This window comes from Tasmannia lanceolata, unplaced genomic scaffold, assembly GCF_043159265.1.
Source record: "Tasmannia lanceolata isolate RefF3 unplaced genomic scaffold, GAP_Taslan_0.1 ptg000015l, whole genome shotgun sequence".
Classification (NCBI taxonomy): Eukaryota; Viridiplantae; Streptophyta; class Magnoliopsida; order Canellales; family Winteraceae; genus Tasmannia; species Tasmannia lanceolata.
The window spans coordinates 27,692,297-27,713,581 of NW_027518692.1; the positions used below are offsets into that span (position 1 = coordinate 27,692,297).

Genomic DNA, 21,285 nt, shown 5'->3' on the forward strand with positions numbered 1-21,285 from the left:
TTTGGGGGAGGGAGATTTTCAAAGAATTTAATGTTGCCTTACAGTGATGGTTCGAGGGAGAGATTTTAGGGATTTCTAAGGGTAATATACTAATATAATGAGGGACAATGCCCAATGGATTATGGGTAAAAGAAAACATAAAAAGCTATGTCAGGGACAAAACTGTACTAATGGAAATTATGAAAATTTTGGGAGAATCTTGTAGATATGTTTTGATCCAAGGGGTTTCTAGTAGTTTTCCCAACAAAAAAAAACACTTAAAAAATACAAGAAAAAAATGGCATTAATGCGGGGCGGGGCCAACTCCATCCCCTTCCCCACACCGGGGAATTTTTTAAATCCCCTCCCCCTTCCCCACTCAAATCCGGGAATCCCCTCCCCAAGCGGGGCGGGGCGGGGCGGATCCCCACTTTTCCGGGTGAAATTCCCAGCCCTAGTTTTATGTCCACAAAATTGAGACGATGATGGCAAATCAGGTTTAGAGTGTCATTTGTTGTAACAAGTTCACTTCCAAATTAAAGAAATATTTTTATGCTGTAGCAAGTTCATTTCAAACCCTACATATTTCTTACATGCGAATTGCATCTCTAAATGAAAAGCAACAGATCAATCTTTGTTTCCTGTACGTACTTTTTTTCATTCCATCCGAATAGATTGTATAGGCAATATGATTCTTAATGTACGTTGGCCCAGATTGAATGCATATGCGCGCAGCGTAGTAATGCATGAGAGCACATGAGTTGGCTGCTCTCACATGCTTTTTAAAGTTACATTACAGTCTCTAGACAAATGACTACATATACTTATAGACACAAAACATTCCTAAAATAGCTAACCGCATTAAACACATTGTTGTAATCCTTACGAGTCCTTTAGCTAGGTAACATAAGCAACATCTAGAGAAATTCTCAAGAGACTCCTGGATAGCGTAAATATAAAGGACCCCAGAAAACATACAAGGACTCGTCCATTTTCAATACATAAAAACTATTCTAGAACACCATAATGACTAATCACAAAACAAAGAACATTGATTTTTATTTACACATTCGAACACTTTAGGTGAAGTAATCTAGTAGGAAGGACCCACGTATAAAGCTGAAGATGGAAAATCTTCAGATTCAATAGCTTGACATTTCGTATATGGTAAATTCAAGTAGCCATGGGTGAAATAGAGACCAAGGCCATGCACAAAAAAAGGAGAAAGGTCAACAAAACAAAATTCACAAACCGATTTAAATTACAGTTGCCAAACAACTAAGTAAATTGCTAGCTACTTCTTCAGCTCCATACAAACTCGAATTTTCATGACTCCATTGTTATTTTATCCATGAATAAACTTCTTCTTTTTTTCAGTTTCCTTCTACATTAATTAATTAATATGCTTATGCTAAGTTCTAGCTATTCTGATTACACTGGAATTTTTATTGATGTTAAGCATTTAGTAGTCTTTGCTCCTGTAAAATGAGTGTTATAGCCTTTCATGGAATTCACTTTCCTCCTCTGCATTCTCAAACTTGCCTCACAATCTGGTCAAAAACTAACAACCCCATTCTTTCCCTATTAACTCACTTCTATTGTCAGAATCATCCTACCTCAAGCCTTCAAGCTGTTAGCCACACCATTACACCTGCACAAGTTAAAAATCTTTGAAGGGTACATAGAAAAGAACAAGCTCAGATCATTAACTGAACCCTTGCAGGCCTAATATATGGGACCAAAGAATGTGATGGTTCCATTATTTAGGGGTCATTTGACAAATCAAAGATAATCTCTGTTGAATTGGATGCTTAAAGAAACGCCTTGGCCTAAATTTTTTTTGATATATTGATTTTTATCCTCCTAGACATGGGTGTACATACTGAAAAATAGGTGAATAAAACATTCAACCGGTTGGACTGAATGCAAGATTGCCAAGTTGAAGGATGACATAAAATTGTTCTGAGATTGACTAAGGGGGTGATCACTGTTTAAATTAATTAATCCTAACGATTAGCATTAGGGTTCACATGGGGAGATGTCTGAGTAATTTGGGCCGTCGATTTCGTAGACCATCCTGAGGAGACCCGCATGGTTTAGGTCTCACGCATACCCTTTGTCAAATAAAGGCCTATTTTTCAAATGGCTAGGATCATCAGATCAGAGTGGTGCCAATAACAAAGGCCTGTACACGACCCAACTTCCATGTTGCGGTCAGGGCATAAGAAGTGATATTTAAGAAAAAAAAATTAATAATCACTATCTTTTTAGGATTTTTCTTGTTTTAAATACATGATTAAATAAGGGGGAGATTAGGATTTTTCTTCCTCTTTGAAATTTTATTGTATTCTCTTATTACTTTCTTCTCTTTTGTAATTTTGACCATCGAGGTTTTCCCTCCTTTTTAATATAATTCCCACCATTTCAAATAAATAAATAAAAAGGTAACAAAGTTGCAATATAATTTGTGGGGAAATTAAGGAAACAAATGAAAACGTAGTTAAATAAGCAGAACATGAAAAATAATCTATATTCAAGGAATTTTGGCCCACATAACAACACCCATTAAATAAGAAAATAGACAAGGTGCCTCTAGACCCATGCATATCACATGCACCCAACTGGATCTGTTGAACCAGTGGGCAACAAGTCTAGCCCATTGTAGCTGTTCTCACCATAAATGGATGGTCTTAGAACCTTAGATGAATAAGGTTCCTTTAGAGCTGTGTGGATTGTTTGGAATATATTTCTTTTAAGAAAAAAACTTTTCCTAGGATTTTTTTTTTCTTTTTTTCCCACAAACTAGATGTAAATGCTATTTTTTAGGGATATCATGGTAAATTAAAGGTCCCTGTAAATAAATCTTGAATTGAGGTGGTTCAAGTCACTTTCTTTTCATATGTACTCCCAAGGTTTCAAATTTTGGTTTCGGAATGTTTTTCGGTCCCCACCGAAACCGAAATTTCAGCCAAAATCGGCCAAAATCCATTCAACGGCTATTTTCCTCCAGATTTATTTTCGAACTAAATTTCCATGATTTTGGCCAAAATTTCAGAAATTTTGGTAATTTCGGGTGAAATTTCGAGATAATATTAAAAAATTATAAAAAAATCCAGATTTTTGGGTGAAATCCCTTAAATTTCGACCGAATTTTGAAATTTTGGCCGAAATAACTGCAGTTTAAGGTATAATCCATTTCGGTTTCGTTATCGACCGAAACCTGAAACCTTCGGATTTCGGTCTAAATTTAAAACCTTGTGTACTCCAGTCGATCTAGCTAGAAGCACGTGGGATCGAGGGATGGGATTGGCTGCCATTAGTTGGAAATAACCAAGTAAGGCTGCATGGAGTAAGGCTGCTTAGAGGGAGGGCTGGATTCTATAGTCAGGTGCTTGGCTCTACTATCCAGGTTGACGCTTGGACGGGGGAATGGGTTTGAGGGAAAACGAAACCCAGCTATGCTTCATCCCCAGCGAAATCGGGATAGAAAGTTGAACCAGGAAAAAAAAAATACACGAAATTTCGGAAATGTTTGCAGAAAATTCCCACAATCCAAACAGGGCCTTATGGCACCTGCCAGTGAAAACTTCAAGCCCAATCATGTCAGAGTTGGGATGTTGGGTCTTGAAAAACCTTTTGGAATTTCTCTATGTTGCATATATCAAGGGCCTGGAGAACATCTCACTGCACAGATTGAAAGTGAGAACTTTGGTGGAGGGGGTATGAAGAATAAAGTTTGAAGTATTATCCGTCTAAATGAATGATACGTGCTATTTAGAGTCACCACCTAAAAAATAGAGTTCTGGGTCTTATAAAATGACACTGATCTAACCGCTTTATGATCTTGACATAGGAAGGCTCTCTTGGTGCGGGATCAGTTTCGAGGTTCAAAACTTTTATACGAACCCAGATTGATTATACGTTAGACAGCTATAGTTTGGAAAACCATTGAAATCCTTATGAAAACCCTAATAAATACATGGGAGTTGGGACGTAGATTCTGAAAGTAGAAGCTGAAAAATAAGCACCGAAAATATGGAAATTGGAAGTCAAAATTAAGCATAGTTCTTCTTAACTTTAATGCTGGTTCATAATTTGCAAGTTTTGGTGTATTATTGCGAACTGTATTACGAACTGGTATGGAATTTACATCAACGGGAAGGTTTGTGGCACCTCTATGTCAGCTCTGTCCCACCTGGGGGTGGGACCGTAGTATGTTCCAAGGATCGAGTTGTTCACCCATTACAGTGGTATGTGAGAAAGTGAGCAAACTCAGGTTGATTTTCTAGAATTCGGATTGAGTTTTTACCTTAAAACCTGGTCGGGTTCGTGTTGATTCCAATTCATTTTTTCGCAAAAGCTAAACCCGACCCAACTTGACGTGAACTGGGCTCAGAACGTCTTGATTCCAGTTCGTAATATGATCCTGTAATTGAGCAAACCAGGTAAGATTTTACAGTAACTTCTTTCATCACTCGTTGAAGGATCCAGAGATGAGAAACAAGAGCCAAATTCCTAAAACTGGGAAGTGAAACTGAAAAACAGCATAATACCACAAATCAAAATAGTGGGCCTAGAGCAGAGCAGAACAAAGCGAAGATTGATTTTTTGAAGACTCAGATGGCTTAACAGCATAGGAAAACAATCTGTTTCATCAATATATGATTGTTGAAAATAATTTGTTTCAAATGGAATTTAACAAGTACCTAGGGGGCTCAGATATAGAACCCAAATGCCTTAAGACCAGATCATATAATATTTAGCACAAAGCATCTGATCTAATATTGAGTGTTGGGGATGAAGATTTCGGGGACACCAAACTGAACCTTTCTACTTCATTCTACAGATTTGCCTTTGTTTTAATTGATTGGATCTCTAATAGCTTGCTGGTAGAATATAAAGATAGTCAATCACTTTTCCCTTCCTGAGACCCAATCTCCTGTAAGTAATGTTCGGCATCTAAGGCCGCCATGCAACCTGCACCATCACATTGTTAGAATCACATTTACTCAAAAAGACAAAAAACCAACCAGAAGATTAGAAACAATTGCTACATAGTTATTTGCTGAAAGTGAGTAAATTATTCAAATATTAAATTTTAACCTTTTTAATGGTGATGAATTTATTAAGGGACCAGAAACTCCATGACCGAGATCGTCAAGTTACACAATACAAAAAAAATGATGAAATAGATCAAAACAAAAGGTCAAGGAGGAAGGAAATTAAACATCTCTTTGCTTTTTATTACTCCTTCAAGTTTCCTTCTTTATAATATCCATGTTGGGCTCTTTAAGAAGACTGAGAGTTATCTTTGGTACTTCATGCCGCTCGTATTAGGAGTCTTTTCTCTTGAGAAAAGATGACTAAATTAAATAACGGAAAAATCACAGAGCTATATCGACCAACAGAGGTTGCCCTATTTTAATGGATTATCTACAAACACCCTTCTTGGCCAATTTATCCCCCTAGTCACTAGCATTCAAAGTAACATAAAGAAAAGAAAATTCAAAGCTCCTACACTCTTCAAGAACTTCATCTATGAACTTTGCAAGTCTCGAAGTTCCCAAACAAGTCCTCGTAGCCCAGGAAATAGCATCGGACGGGTCCCCCTCCACAATCAACCATGTTGAAAGCCCGATTTTTTTAATGATAGCCAACTTTATTGTAAACAAAGAGGGGCCGAGATGGTCAAAATACAAACATGACAAGCAACATATGAGAACAAAGCTAAGCATTGTTACACAAGGAAAAGTCAAGGAGGAAGAGTATCAAACAACGCCAGAGCCTCCTTTGACACATTTACTCTACCTAGGCTATCCGCCCGACGAACATGCTGAAACACAACCAATGAGAAATGCACCCAATCTAGCATCTCATCGAAAAACCTATCAAATCTCCAAGGGTGACTCTGCGCACGATTCAGCCATTGGATGACATTCAGGAGTTCCCTTTTACCACGACATTATCACGTCGATCTCTCACCAACAGTTTCAAACCTTGGTACCTCTGCCTCCGTAGCACCCGCCTCCCCTATGGGACACGCAAATGCCCAAATCACCTCCCCGATCTCATTCCTCATGACTCCTCCAATCCCAACCAGCCCCGGATTTCCCATGCTTGAACCATCAAATATAACTTTAAAAAGCCCACAGGTGGAGAGCCCAAAATTCTGCCTCACTAAAATACACACGAACAATCAGACCATAAAAGACAATAAGAATGTAGCGTAGACGTCCCTCAAAACACCCCAATAGGTGTGTCGATGTAGGGGTGCAATTCAGGTTGAACTTTTACCATGAAATCAGGCCGGGTTCGGATTGATTCCAATTCATCTTTTAGCAAAAGCTCAAACCAACCTAACCCAAGTTGCACCCCGATGTCAATGGAACATATGGTCTGCCAGATTTTCAAGTTCCGATCCGATTAAAATGGATCTTGACACTAAATTTAACCTGACTCCTTTATGGATCCATATTTCATAATTGGATTATGGTCCAAAAATAATGGAGATCCATATTCAAGATCCACAAGTCTGAATCCGGTTGGGTCTGAATAATTACAAAAATGGCCTCACATGTTTCGTATAAACTGGTACAAATTATAAGGGTACATGTATGGCATAATTTTGTAATGATAGTAAAATATTGGTTTATTTTGACGGTCTGAGTCGTCTGACAATGATCCAAATCCGAATAGAGTTGGATTCAAGCACTGAGGATAGGACTGTAGATTTCTCTGATTAGGATCTGATCTAAAACAGATCGTGACTTTGTCATGCGAGGATCTTATACGAATCGGCCCGTTGACACCCCTACCCCACAATACTCATTTGGCCCAAGGTTACAGAGAGAAGAACCTTCAAAATTCAACTTTATGTGGTCAATGGGAACGGGAGGGGGCTCATATTGGCCTTCTTTTTAGAGATTCTAACCCCCAAAATTCCCTTCAATTTAAATGGTCATATCATATTCAGAAAAGAAAGACCAAAACTCTAGCTATCCAAGGCCCAACAAACCGAGGAGGATGTGACATTTCAAATTATGGAAGAAACGGGTGCAGTGCTTCTCCTCAAATGATCGAGTGCTCCTCTCAAGCCATATCACCCAAAAAAACAGCAAAAGGCACTGTGGCACAAAAAAATCTACCCAAAAGTTCCCATGTGCTGACAATGCCAACCCTCGATGAGATCTCCCAACATAAAGCGGAGGGCCCACTCGACCTCAAACTATTCAAAGATTTTTCCCAAATAATTCTTGCCTCCATGCAGAGAGAGAAGATATACACCATTGTCTTTACCTGCTCCTCGCATGTGATGCAACAATTGGCCAGACAAAACAATCTTATTTTCAATCAATGTTGCGTATTAATCTTTTGTCCAAGTAAAAGCTTTGATATTTTGACAGCCCAAAGGAATTCCAATTGTTGAAAACCAAGAGGGTGTCAATTGGAGAGGAATTCCAAGGAGCGGACCCAGAATGTACCCCTAAGGTCCAGGGCCCATACTGTGCCACCATTTTCCACTTGAGCCACAAAACAGTCCTTAAGATCACAAAGTGGCCTTCACATTTTCTTACAAGCAAGTGTGAAGAAGAAGAGGTTAGAAAGGTGGCCTTCTCCTTTGACAAAGGTAAACCCTCTGGAATTGGCAGATTCACATTTTGATAAGACCACCTTTCTAAAATCTTCTACCTCAAAGTTGGATACTAAAGGCGTTGCCGACACGAAGAAATGCATCAAAAAGAAACAGTTTCCTTGATCCTTTCTAACCTATTGTCCTCACTGTTGTGAACATCTTTTTATGGTTTATAGTGCCTCTAAAACTAAAAGGTTATCTTTCGTTGCCTCAGATTTCAAAGTGATCCTCCACAATTTCATTTTCTACTTTCAGTGGTGTATCTTCCTAGAAAATTTGCATCTATCCCATTAACAAGCTTCACTTTTAGTCCACCAAACTGACAACGTAGCAAGAAAACCAGGGACCTTGAGCCACATGTTCTCAAACCGAAGGTGTATTGCTCTATCTTCCCCCCAATTGGTCCATCAAAATGCTAGGTTGAACTAAACGCCAGGTAAGAGTTCCTCCCAATCATGAAAATTAACAATCTGCTCAGACATGCTGCTGCCTTGTTGTTGGACCAAGTTAACATGCATCGTTCCATCGATAGGTCGACGAGTTCATTTTCTATTGATGAACTTGATGAAATTCCTCAGGTTAGTTGTAATCCTGCTATTGCCACTTTTTTCATGAACAAATCTGATTGTATTGAAATCTCCCCGAAGGCCCATGGACAGTTGTGCCAAGGCTTTGCTTCCTATAGTTCTTTCCATAGGTTCTTCCTCCTGCCTGCATCCCATTTCTTATACGCTGTAACTATGTATTATATGCATTAAGATATATTAAATGTCCATACAGTTTTTAATTTATTGGAAATACAATTTTGTTTACATCTACAAGAACTAATTTGCTAAATGTAGACATTTTACACTATAAATTGTGTGAATATTTTTTTTTTTTATGGCAAGTAAATTTTTGTATTTGAAATATGACAGAATTGTATTATAAATCGTATGGAATTTACATAAGATAGGGACCAGGAGTCCCCCTTTGCATTACACCGTATGGGGGCCCAGGAAATTACTTCCGGGCCATAGAAACAACAAAAAACAAAAAAGTGTTCCTTGTACCATTCCACTATCAACCCATCCTTCAAATCAGAACCTCCTAAAACTGCCGCCATCCAAAAGAGTCGGTCGACATCTTTTCCAAAAAAAAACCTTTAAAAACCATTCAAAACCCTGATAGAAACTTACCAAAAAACTTTGCGATCTTCCATTGAAGATCTTGAAAAAAGACTTCCCTTTAAGACGTGCATTTTCGTAGTTCCGATAAGAACCGCTCAATCTCGAACGTGAAAACCTAGCCAAGAGTTCCTCATCATTTGGTTCCCTAACTTCAGAGGCCCTTTTTCCGGTCAATCATAACCTCAAGCTTCTGAATCCCCACCGCCTAGCTTCCCATCGGAGAAGCCTCAGATTCTTCTCGTCCACCAGGGACTTGTTGAAAAAGGGGTGCTTATGCATTGGCGTATGGGTTTCTTTAACATTATAGGTCCCGGTCAAGCTGAAGAAAACTCCCGATCTCCGGTTTGCTTCCTCCTTGAAGAGCTTCCATTGCCTCTTAAGGAAATCCTTAATAATTCGCTCCACATATATTTATGTATATATAATATGTATTATTTGACAGGGTTTTCACCTTTCACAATGATTACTACCCAACGGTCATTTCATTAATACACTGATTCAGAGGCTCGTGACCGCACACAAAAACGCACATGCTGATGCGAACTTAGCGACCAAATAAGGCTGCTCCCACAGCAATGACGAAGTGGATCCCAAAATCACAAGCTAACAATCAAGTAGCACCCTCAGAGACATGGACAAGCAAATTGAACCACTATCACAAAGAGACTCAGCAAGCACACAAATGCTGGTGAGTTGAAAGAAAAAATACGCAAGATTCAAAGAGCCCTTCGAGAAGAAACTAACAAAAACAATAAGATACCGTTGGACGCTAAATCATTTGTCAAGATGATCCAATAGTCATGTCACTCGCATTCGGCAGAGAGGGAAAGCCCCTTTGTAAACAACAGCTATAAATACCACATCTCTGGAAGAGAGGAAGTGTGGAAGAGAGAAAATAGGTGGTTGAATAGAATAGGAAACAGGGGATTCCAAGCCCCTAAAACTTGGTCAACCGAACATTTCAATCGCGCCAACTACTAGAAAATGGTGATTGGTCTGATTACCCAATGGTCTATCCATCGCTGTCGTACCTACCGGCTTCAATCATAAGGGATATCGGAAAGATCGAGTCACTAATACTCCTCGTCGGGTAGGGAATACGAATACAAAGGCCGGTTGAGAAATCCCCGACTCTTCGATCCTAGCCAGCATCTCCCCCCCACTCCCCCTCTCTCCCAATCTCTTCTCCTTTTCCTATTGCTCCAAAAAAAATTACCAAAGAAAAACCTTCCGAGAAAACCAACATCTCGATTCTCTAATGGTAACCAACATCTCGATTCCCAAGGACCCCAATGCATCGGTTTCGTTGCAAAACGAAACGAAATCTACATTGAGTCGGAAAAGTGTCAAACTTTGCCGAAATGTTTTGGAAATTTCCGCGGTGAAATTTAGGTGAAATTTCCAACCGAAATTTCGTGAAATTTAGGTGAAATTTCGGTGAAGTACAAAATTTCACCCGATAACGTTTCAGAAATTTCAGTGAAATTTTTACAAGATTTCATCCGAAATTTCGTACCGAAACCAAGATTTAAAACCTTGCTAGACGCTAGTGCATCCACGTGCAAGCTTAAATTTTGTTACTTTGGCAGAGCAGGGGGACCTTATGTAGTGACCTCGAAGTCTTTGAGAATGAGTGAATGCTCCCCTAAAGAGGTAACTGTCTCACATGGGGAGGAGACCAAGAGCGGAGATAAATGGTCATCGGACCCCTTGGCACATAGGATTGCCATCATTTTTTATTTATTTTTTAATGATTATAGGGCGACAATATTTTGATCAGGGATTTCTTCTTCCAAACAAACTACTAGTGTTGGAATCTATCAAGATATGTATCAAAAGGTTTGCCTCTGTGGCTACAGCATAGGCACAAGTCCATGATGGTGGTTGCACAATCATTTGTAGCAAAGGTCTTACAAATGCTCCCAAGTATGAACAGTGCCCAATGCAAAGCCAGAGAGCCATTTGAAGCCCAAGTCAACAAGAGAGCAGGTGGAGTGACATAATTTCAACTTTTAGTCAAGAAAAAGTATAGTCGCATCTATTCTCAAATTGAGCAAGATGGGAACATGGATTGCCAAAACAATTGAATGAGTGGAACTTGGGGTGGTTTATACTGCTGGGAAAGGTTCTTTATAGCTTGATGGGGGATATGGCCTTTGATACATGAGTTTAGCCAGTTGAACGCCTTGGGTGTGCAAAGTGTCTGAGTTGAGGAGCCAAAGTCGTGCTACCAGATCAGCAGGATTTTCAACTGAGAGTTGATGAAGCAAAGTGGATGTGTCACATGTGTTGGTTATGGAACCTAGTGATGGCAAGTGAAGCTCGAACAAAAGAGTGTGTTGATAAGTATGGGTGGGCGAGGGTGGCTTGCCCATGTATCGAATCTGGAGGACACTGATATAGTATGTTTTGCAAGGATGCTCTGGTACCACTTTGGTGTGTTCACGGAGGTCAAATCGCAATGTAATACGTAGGAGTGTTGGTACCTGGTAGCAATTAGATGATTTAAGTCTGCTAATTTACAAATCTCCGGTAGCCGTTGAAGAGACCTTAAATTCTCTAACTGAAAGAAGCAGCTAACCTCACAACCAAAGCACTATATCAGTAACTAAAGTGATTCGACAGCTCAGGTCTGTGCGGACATTTAATCCCAGACAAGTTTTTTTTATTATCATTATTCATTTTTATTTTATGAATTTTTATTTTATTTTTCTTCAAATCGAAAGAATTCTTCTTATTTTATACACAGGCCGTCAATTTAGTGTTGGATACAAAAGGGGGCGAGGCACCCATTTGTTTTTTTCTTTCAATAAATGGTTGGACTGAAAGTTATGCAGGTCTGATCACATACCAATCTTAAGATGGAATTAAATCAACAGAAAACAGATTCCTGCTGCTACAAACTGTTCAGAAACTGTGAATTGACTTTCCTCTAGCCTGTGCCATAGCTCTGGCAAATTGGAATAAAATAAGAAATTGGAAGTTTCCACGATGTTCAGGACTTCTGTTGCTTAACCAAAGAGCTCTCGCTTACTTTGAATGTAATAGGCATGTATAAAACACAAAAATGCCTAAAAAGAAAATGAAGGGCTGACATTAGAAAAACAAGCAAACCTATACTATGAGCAATTGTAGGCCGATGTAAGGAATCCTAGGGGTGCTCTGTATCAGACACCAAGCTGATAGTGTTTTTGTCAGTAGCAGGTGTCTTCCGTGAGGAAAAGCTGGAATGAAATGGTGGCAAGTCTTTCAGAGAGGATTTGGTTCTGTTCCCTTGATTTCTGTAGCTTCACGAGGATCATGTGCAAAGGATCTTGGTTAGTGTTGGGCGGCAGTTGTGCTCATGGTGGTGTTGGCGTGCAAGAATTGTGTACACTGGAGTGATGAGATATAGTGTGAGAGTCGTGCCTAGAGAATTGCCCGCCTTTCCGGCAAAGTGGCTAGATGGTTGTGCTCGTGAGGAGTTGAGGGTTGTGAAAATGCGTGCTCTGTTGGAGGGTATGACATGTTGGGGTGATCCTACTCTAACTGGTTAATTCGCTACCAAAAGGCGTGGTTTGAGGTGGATAGGGTGTGATATCCACCATAAATTTAGAACACTGATATTAGCACTACCGTGTTTTGATAATAGGGCGAGCTCACCTCGTCTTTTATTACGTAACCAGCTATCTAAGGCTATTACAATTCCCAAAAAGCTCTCAGCAGCCAATTAAAAAAAAAGACAAGGTGACATCACGCCACTATCAAAGCATGGGGTTGTGAATATCAGTGGCCAAAATTTATCCTAGTAGCTACGCAGAAGATTGAATGGCGATGCCATTTCTTAGACCCGTCTAAGATCTATGAATGAAGTTTAAGGCGATTTTGATGAGGTGCTCAAGGATGTTGGGATCAATTTCACTGGCTCCGGATGTTTGGTTTATTGACATGAATTTGTCCATGTATCACAAAAATCCAGTGTAGCATTTAAGCATTGATGAGTCGCACCGGGCATCCAAATGTTTCCAGGTTAGTGTTTTGTTGGATTGAACAGCGTCGAGCACCAATTTTAGTAATGCTCAGTGTGCCTGGGATCGGAGTCTCAGCCTGCTAGAGCTCAATGCCCGTGGTTTAAGTTCTGAATGGGATTTCTGATATTACGGCTAGACTTAGAAACAAAACAAAAATACGTGAAAGTTGGGACTTTAAGCCATTTGTCTCGAATGTTACCTTACAAAATCGAGACACCCATGGGCTTCTAGAAAGAAAATGTCTTCCTTTTGTTTTTGTTTTTTTGTTTTTTGAATGGTAAAATGTTTCCTTCTGTTATTTAGTTCAACTAAAAGGAATAAGCAATAAGAACAAAATACATCACTGGATCAAAATATTTGATCAACCAAGTTTTAGGGGTTTGGAACCCCCTTTTTCTTGTTTTATGCAAACTATTTTCTCTTTTTTACCCACTTTATCTCTCCATGAAATGGGGTATTTATAGCTACTTTGTACAAGGGGGTTTGTGCAGGGTTTGTGCACTATCCGTAAAATGAGATTGATTTTATCGTCAGTACGTCCTAACAAATGATTTGACATTTGACGTCTAATCAAGTAATCATTTATGTCAGGATTTTTCTTTAAGGGTTCATTGAACCTTGCTTAATCATGCTTCTAGCTCAGCAATCTGTGCGTGGTCGTTGAGCCTTTATATTATGGACGTTCGGTGTTCTTGTCTACATCAGGGGGTGTTTTCGACTTTTCGTGATTGTGAGTCTGTGATCGAGGGATCCATGTCGTTGTTGTTGTGTGAACATCCTTACATGATCTCTAAATCCACATCGATGTGTGCGTTTTAGTTAGAGATTGCGAATTGCAAATGCTACGTCAGCATGTGGGTCCTTGCAGCACTTTTCTTGACGAATGACTTTTTTTTTATCTAAATAGTAATATTAATGAAATATGGTCGTGTGGTGGTAATCATTGTGAGAGTGATTACCCCTTTGAATATGTATACATCTTAATTTTGTCCCTCTAATAATTGTGCCCCTAAGCAACTATTCAGGCGACCAAGTGGCAGAATGACCTAGAGTCACCTAGGTAAAAGTAACAATTATGACATCTTCAATAAAATCGTCTTCCTTTTTTCTCGAACAAGAGTGTTTAGAAAGCTCGATGTTGAAACAAAGACCCTTTTCATGTCTATCAAAATTTTGATCTCCAAGAATTTAACAAGAGGGACCTTTGTTAGTGACAGGAGCATCAAACACATATATTGAGAGCTTCCAATTTCAAAATTTTACCTTGGCGACATTGAGATATAAACCTATTCATGAAAGCGGGCCAAGCCAATTGTCTCCATCAAGTTGAGCTCGAGTATTGGTCTGCCATAAGTCATAACTGATTTCCTCACTAAGACCACCAACAAAGCAGCTAATAAAGAAGGTATTAGACAACCTTATGGTTTTATTTGAAAATTTCACAAAAGTGCATATGTTATTCCCAAATGGTGGTTGTTTGCCGCAATTTAGTGAGTGCCCCATAAATTCTTCAAAGTCAGTAAGGCCAGATTGTACTCATAGACCTCAAATAAAATATCATTCAGCATCTTCTTTATCCGCATATAACATAGTTCTCTTTCTGCTCTATCCCCTCATCACCAGCCCTAAAATGATATTTATGGTGTTTTAGTTAGTATTTTTTTTGTTTTTTGAATGGTGTTTTTAGTTAGTACATAAAGCTTTAAAATATTCAGGTCATAAAATTTGGTTTTTCCTTGTCACTAATTCATTATATAAAAAATATCAACATAAATGATTTCTTTATACTAACATTTGAAAATAGAAGGAAAGGGACACTTTCTCTACTTTGATGAATGATAATTTTACCAAGAGAAGAGCACGGTCTTATTGTTGATATACTCAAATTATTAATACAAGGGAATTAATAGGGTTTGTATCAACAAATGAAGATTGTTATAAGATGTTATATTTCTGATCAAAGGATTGATGCATTTAATACATTCAACATTTTTAAAATTTGTGTTTTCTTATTGTTGTTGTGACAGACTGGTAATATCAAGAAAAAATGCATTATTGCACACAAGTAAGGAAGAGTGGCGCCTGTATTTCCAATAACTATACTGAAAACTTTTGTAAGATAAGTCCCTATTTAAATTAAATAAGTTTGTATGAATAGGGCTTGGGCTAGTTGTAAAAGTAAACAAGGGCCTTAGGTTGAACCAAAGGGTAAGCACTAACTGTGATCCAGCCAAAGCCCAGACCATTGAAAACCCTAGCCTTCTAAATCAAATATCAGAAAATCTATCCTCGTCAATCAGGACAAAAAAGTGGCACTAACCATCTCAGTCGTTGGGGTTCTTTCCCTCTTTTTCGGTAATTAAGATTTCTAACATTAAAAAAAATCAATCAGGACAGAAAGTAGGAGCTATGAATCATCAAGGAAGTTTGCCCAATCAAGGATTTTTTATTTGAAGAATCCAACAGATTTTTATTTTTTTTGAATGGTAACAGAATTCATTAAAAAGAAGACTGAGAAGGTCCCCCCTCAAGTACAAAGACACAGATACAAACCAAGAAAACGGAGGCAACCCTGCAACCCTGCAGTTATACAATTAGGGTGGTAAAAAATCAAAAAGCTCTAAAACCTGCTTAGAAACTCCATCTTTTGCCAACTTATCTGCAATAGCATTAGCAAATCTTCTCGCATGCTGATATAAGATCGAAAGCCCTTCCGATATGTCTTTTATCTCATCAAAGAAACGAAGAAATCTCCACGACAGAACCGAAGAGCCCCTAAGCCACCTTATAACATTAAGTGAATCACCCTCTACAATGCAATTGCTCAACCTATTCCTTTCCACACACAAAAAGCCTTGATGAACTGCTCTTACCTCAGCTTCACTCGAATCGGCTGTCCCAATCGGACCCGAATAAGCCTTAATGACCTCGCCGGCGCATTCTCTTACCACACCTCCTATCCCGGCTGGGCCAGGATTACCCAAACTAGAACCATCGAAATTTAACTTTAAGAGTCCATCAGGGGGAGGACGCCAGGCCTGAATAATAGCATCATCATTTTCCTTACTATTACAAACTACTCTCCAACCCTCCCAAAGTTCGAAAGCCGAAACAAATTGGAAAAGCAGAAGAGCCCTAACCCAAGAGATAGTTAAAGCAGCAGCCTTGATAAACAGAAAATAAGAAGATTTAGCTTTACCTTCAAAAACTCTATTATTCCTTTTGATCCACAGAACCCACACTGTGGCCACCAATGATAGCGCCCATAAAACCTTTCATTTTTTCCTCCAAGGATTACAGGACCAACCTTCAAATAAATCTTTAAGATTGGAAGGAAAAACCCAATCAATTCCAAACCTTGATGGCATCCCGCCCCATACCTCACGAGCGACTTTGCAGTGAATGAAAATGTGATCCACCGACTCCCCTAATTCTATACACAAAGCACAATGATCAACAATTAGCATTTTCCTCTTTCTCAGAAAGTCCACCGTTTGGATCCGACCGCATATCGCAAACCAACCGAAGAAACAAACTCTTGGAGGAGCCTTGATCTTCCACACCCTTGCTGCCATTGGATTTTCCTGATAAGGAACCAGGCCCTTATAAAAAGACTTGACCGAAAAGAAACAGGAAGAATTTAAAACCCAAAGCCTTTTATCAACCCCTGATAAACTGATGTACGTCTTTTCAAGAACCTGGAAGAATCTGAGCACCGAAGGCAGTTCTCTATCAAAGAAATTCCTCCAAAAAGTAGGTTTCCAAATAACTTTACCATCTATTCTCTCAAAACAATCTTTCACTAACGCTGACTTATCAACAGCAACTAAGAAAAGATCAGGGAATAAATCTTTTAAAGGGGAAAGAGAGCACCAATGCATTGTCCAGAAGGAAATCATGTCTCCAGAATACACTCTATATCTGACACCACGATCGAAACTGGAACTCAAATATAGAATATCCCTCTAAATTGTCACTCTAGGTTTGCAAAAACAGTTTAAAGAACACCAATTACCTGGTTCAGCACCATATTTTCCTTATATTACTTTAGCCCATAGTCTTGATTGCTCCTCCCCAAACCTCCACAACCATTTCCCCATTAATACTTGATTAACCTACTTTATCCTTCTAATACCTAGGCCTCCTCCTTTGACTGGCTTGCAGACATTTTCCCAACTGACTAAAGCCAAAGACCTCTTCTTCTCGGATCCCCCTCACAAAAATCTTCTCTGAATCTGTTCAATACGCTTGACAACACTCACAGGACATTTAAATAAAGATAACTGATAAATGGGAATATTAGACAAAACTGCTTTAATCAAAGTTAACCTTCCTCCTTTAGAGACCAAATTCCTTTTCCAAGTATCTAGTCTTCTTTCCACAATGGGATCCCACGCACATTGTGAGGTCTCCTATCCCCAAAGGGAGGCCCAAATAAGAAGAAGGCAACCTTTCCAAGGGGCAACCCATGAGATTGGCTAGGCTAGTGGCTTATGCCTCTTCAACATTCACAGCATACAACCTTGATTTTGAAAATTTTGATCTTTGCCCTGTAACTATTTCATAACATCTGAGAATCGCCTCAAGGTTAAGGATCTTCAAAACCTGAGGTGTGCTTAAAAGTAAAGTATCGTCCGCGAATTGTAAGTGCGACACCTCTATCCCATTCTGGCTACATTTAACCCCAGAGACAATCCAACAGATAAGAACCCTTTTATTTCTATAAACTAAATAATGAATGCAAAGTGGCCTACAGGCAAAGATCGACTGTAAATCTGGCTTACAAACATCTTTCCTAGTTAAACCATTTGTGATATCATTGGTTTCACACAAAATGATGCTGAAAGATACTCTGGTTTACAAACATTTTTCCCAGTTAAACCACTTGTGAGATCGTTGGCTTCACGCAAAATGTTGCTAAAAGATACACTCGTCTTGCTTAGTGAATCTATTCTCATCAATGAAGCATGCTAGTCTTCGCAGATCCAAACTGCCTTTGAATACCAAATTTACGCATTAGAAGAATCCCTCACAACAACCAGTTTTTATTTTTAATGGTACACAACAAGCAGTTGATTCCTATCTTTAGATACAGATTTTTAATCATATCGGAAGAACAAAGGCCTCTGCTTCAAGACATGGAGAAAGCATTGTTCCTTGAACATACACCAATAGATTTCATTATTGGAGTTGACTTATTTGGGAATTTGTGGTAATGACACCATGGAAACTTCTACATATCTATGATCCAAAGCTAAAAGAAATTGTATCTTGCTAAAATCTAAGTCGATTGCAGACACCCCCACCCACAAGCATATTGGCACATGACCAATCGATTGTACCAATGGGACAGCAGCTTTCAATTTCGAATGAGACTTCCAAGGACCACTAGTGGAGTAATCATGCCTATGTAATTGAAAAAACCATTTTCCTAAGACCACCTAATTAATGTCCCTAGAACAAAAAAAAAGATCGGGCAGAAACGTTAATAACACAGGAATAAAATAAACAATTCTAGGTTGCCATTCAAAAAATAAAAAAATAAAATAAATAATTCTAAGTCAATAAGTTCTTTGATCCAAGCGAAACTGTTTAACCAAAATAATGTATGAAAGCATAAGATATTGCATATAACATAAGCCTATAGATAAGATCCCATTTTTTATATTTCCAATTAAAAAATACAAACGCATTTACTAGGAATTCATCAAACCTATGAAGATGCAAACAAATATTCATAACACAGAAATAAAATAAACAGTTCTAGGTCAAGAAGTTCTTTAATCCATCTGGAACTGTTTAGCCAAAATAATGTATGAAAGCATAAGATATTGCATATAACATAACCCTATAGATAAGATTCCATTTTTTATACTTCCAATTAAAAAAATAAAAATGCATTTACTATGAATTCATCAAACCCATGATGAAGCAAACAAATACCATTCTCAGATTAAAACCTACTCAGAAATGCGAATTACCAACACCCACAAAGAAATGAACACCAAAAGGTTAAGATAATCACTCTAACCTGACCCAGCCGCGGTAATAGCCTGCCTATACTTCTTATCCTGCACATCCCCAGCCGCGAAAACCCCCTTCACACTCGTCTTCGTGGTCCCCGCCTCCGTAACAACATACCCATCAGAATCAACCTTCAACTGCCCATCAAGAAACTTCGTAGCGGGCTCATGCCCAATCGCGAAAAACAACCCCGAAACCTTCAAATCTGAAACCTCCCCACTCACCACATTCCTCACCTTCAACCCGCCCAAAACCCCCCTCTTCTCTTCTCCATACGCCTCCAATACCTCCGAATTCCACACCACCTCAATCTTAGGGTTCCCCATCGCCCTATTCTGCATAATCTTCGATGCCCTAAAACTATCCCTCCTATGAATTATATAAACCCTAGACCCATACTTAGTCAAAAAATTCGCCTCCTCCATAGCCGAATCTCCGCCCCCAATCACAGCCAAAGGCTTATTTCTAAAAATCGGCGCCGCCCCATCACACACCGCGCAAGCCGAAATCCCTCTGTTCCAAAATCCGCCGTCTTCGCCGGATCCGGTAAAATTGAGCCGCCGGGCAACCGCTCCGGTTGCGATTATGACGGAATCGGCCTCGACGAGCTTCGATTCGGAGAAGATTTTGAATGGGTTTGTTGAGAAATCGACTTTCGTAACGGTTTCGGTGAAGATTTGGGCGTTAAATCGGAGGGATTGGTTTCGGCACCGATCCATGAGATCGTAACCGAGGATTCCGTCGGGGAAGCCGGGGAAGTTCTCAACGTCGGTGGTGGTGGTGAGCTGGCCGCCGGCGGCGATATTGTTGGCCATCCAACCTTCGAAGAGGATGGGTTTTAGTTCGGCACGTGCGGTGTAGATCGCGGCCGTGTGGGCTGCCGGGCCACTCCCGATTATGCAGACTCGGGTTTTTAGGGTTTCGAGATGGTCCATTGGGACAGATTTTTTGGCCGGAGTGGCGGTGGTGGTGGTGGTGGTGGTGGTGATTCCGGCGAGGTTTCCGGTTCTCTTGAGAAATGAGAGGAATTTGGAGCGAAAGGGCATAGCTTGTTTTTGAGCAGTCGGTACTGCAGATATTAGTGTGAAACCGCGTTACGGACCTGGGTTAGGGTTGGCGTTAGGGTTGGCGTTAGGGTTAGGGTTAGGGGTTGGGTCTCTAGAATAGTGAGTTTGTGATTTGGGAGGATATGGGTTAGGATTTAGGAATGACTTTGTTGGTGTGAATTTTTTATTGCAACAAGACCTATGGCTTGTTGGTGTGAATTTTTTATTGCAACAAGACCTATGGGTTGGATTAGGGATTGGGGTTGGATTAGGGATTGGGATTGGATCGCTTGAATAGTGAGTTTGTGAGTTTGAGGGAATATGGGTTAAGAATGACTTGTTGGTGCAGATGTTTGATTGCAAGGGCAAGTACAAAGGAGGTACCATCTAAGTTGTTTGTTCTGAAACTTTGTGGTGTTATTGTAGTCTGTCTTTTTTTTATCACTGTGTTCGATTACCTTGCTTGGGGAATATTAATTGAGATTTCTTATGGGCCCCATAATTTGTACAATTAAGTGACTATAACTCTATAAGTGGTTGAATGATGGGTTTTGAAAACCAATTGGGATTTGGGATTTCTAAGTGGGTTTAGTACCTCTTTTGGTTGATAGATCAAGGTATAGGAACTATTGGAGAAGATTGGGCTGGTATTTAAGTTTCTTTTGTTGGAATTTTGATGACATCCCATACGTATTTCTTGTTAAGAGGGTGAGCCTTGGTGCGACGGTAAAGTCGCTCCATTGTGACCGGATGGTCACGGGTTCGAGTCACGGAATGCATACATCTAGCCCTTCCTAGACCTCCCCAGACCCCGCAATGGCGGAAGCCTCGTGCACTGGTGCCCTCCCCAGACTTCGCAATGGCCGGAGCCTCGTGCACTGGGCCACCGAGACGTATTTCTTGTTAGTTTAAAGATTTTCTTTCATTGGACTGATTTGCATATGAGACAAAGGAAGCATGAATCCCCACAAAAGCATAAAATCTATTCGAGATGGACCAAATCGTCCAATCTCACCACATTATTTTCTAAACGGGAACCATTTTAGAAGTGTTTTCCAATTTTATTTTAGTGTGAAAAGTGAGCCTATGTGGCTGTTCTCTCATTCTATATATTACTTGATTGTAATTGAGAAATGATTATTGAATGAAGAAATTATCTTAAAAATTGTGTCTTTGAGCACAAAGGAGGGTGGGCCCTTCCCTAGAAGTGGGTGAAGAGGCTGATCTTTTATCTAAGAAGATCAGTCACATTGTGAACCCAAATCGGTTTCGTGAGATTGTGACAACCGATTGTGAGCCCTAATCCAATTATTGGACTCAAAATTAATTGTGTCCGGTAACAATTTTGGGCCTTACAATCAGTTGTCGCAATCTTAATCGAATAGGGCTTTAAGTGCCTAAACCTAATACAAACTCTTACTAAG

The 21,285-nt window shown here is 39.5% G+C and overlaps 1 protein-coding gene across 2 annotated transcripts; it reads right to left on the reverse strand.

The window, feature by feature from the left end:
- Window positions 1-3,973: 3,973 nt before the first annotated feature.
- LOC143845958 (thioredoxin reductase NTRB-like) lies at window positions 3,974-19,976 on the reverse strand. 2 transcript variants are annotated; one of them, XR_013234605.1, is made up of 3 exons: window positions 18,823-19,976; window positions 4,686-4,956; window positions 3,974-4,405 (listed from the first exon to the last, which is right to left on the reverse strand). XR_013234605.1 is itself a non-coding variant. In XM_077354358.1 (2 exons), exons 1-2 carry the CDS (start codon window positions 19,859-19,861, stop codon window positions 4,886-4,888), a joined length of 1,110 nt encoding a protein of 369 aa, XP_077210473.1. In that variant the 5' UTR covers window positions 19,862-19,976; the 3' UTR covers window positions 4,605-4,885. The 2 variants fall into 2 exon arrangements, 1 of the variants encoding a protein (XP_077210473.1); XM_077354358.1 differs by lacking the exon at window positions 3,974-4,405 and having other exon boundaries at window positions 4,605-4,956.
- Window positions 19,977-21,285: the final 1,309 nt, after the last annotated feature.

What these genes read in the sequence shown, in the direction of transcription:
- LOC143845958 (XM_077354358.1), bottom strand. Translation starts at nt 19,861, where the DNA reads ATGCCCTTTCGCTCCAAATTCCTCTCATTTCTCAAGAGAACCGGAAAC. An exon ending in TATTACCGCGGCTGGGTCAG is followed by an intron (nt 4,957 to 18,822) that starts GTTAGAGTGATT and finishes GTGATGGTGCAG; the next exon opens with GTTGCATGGCGGCCTTAGAT.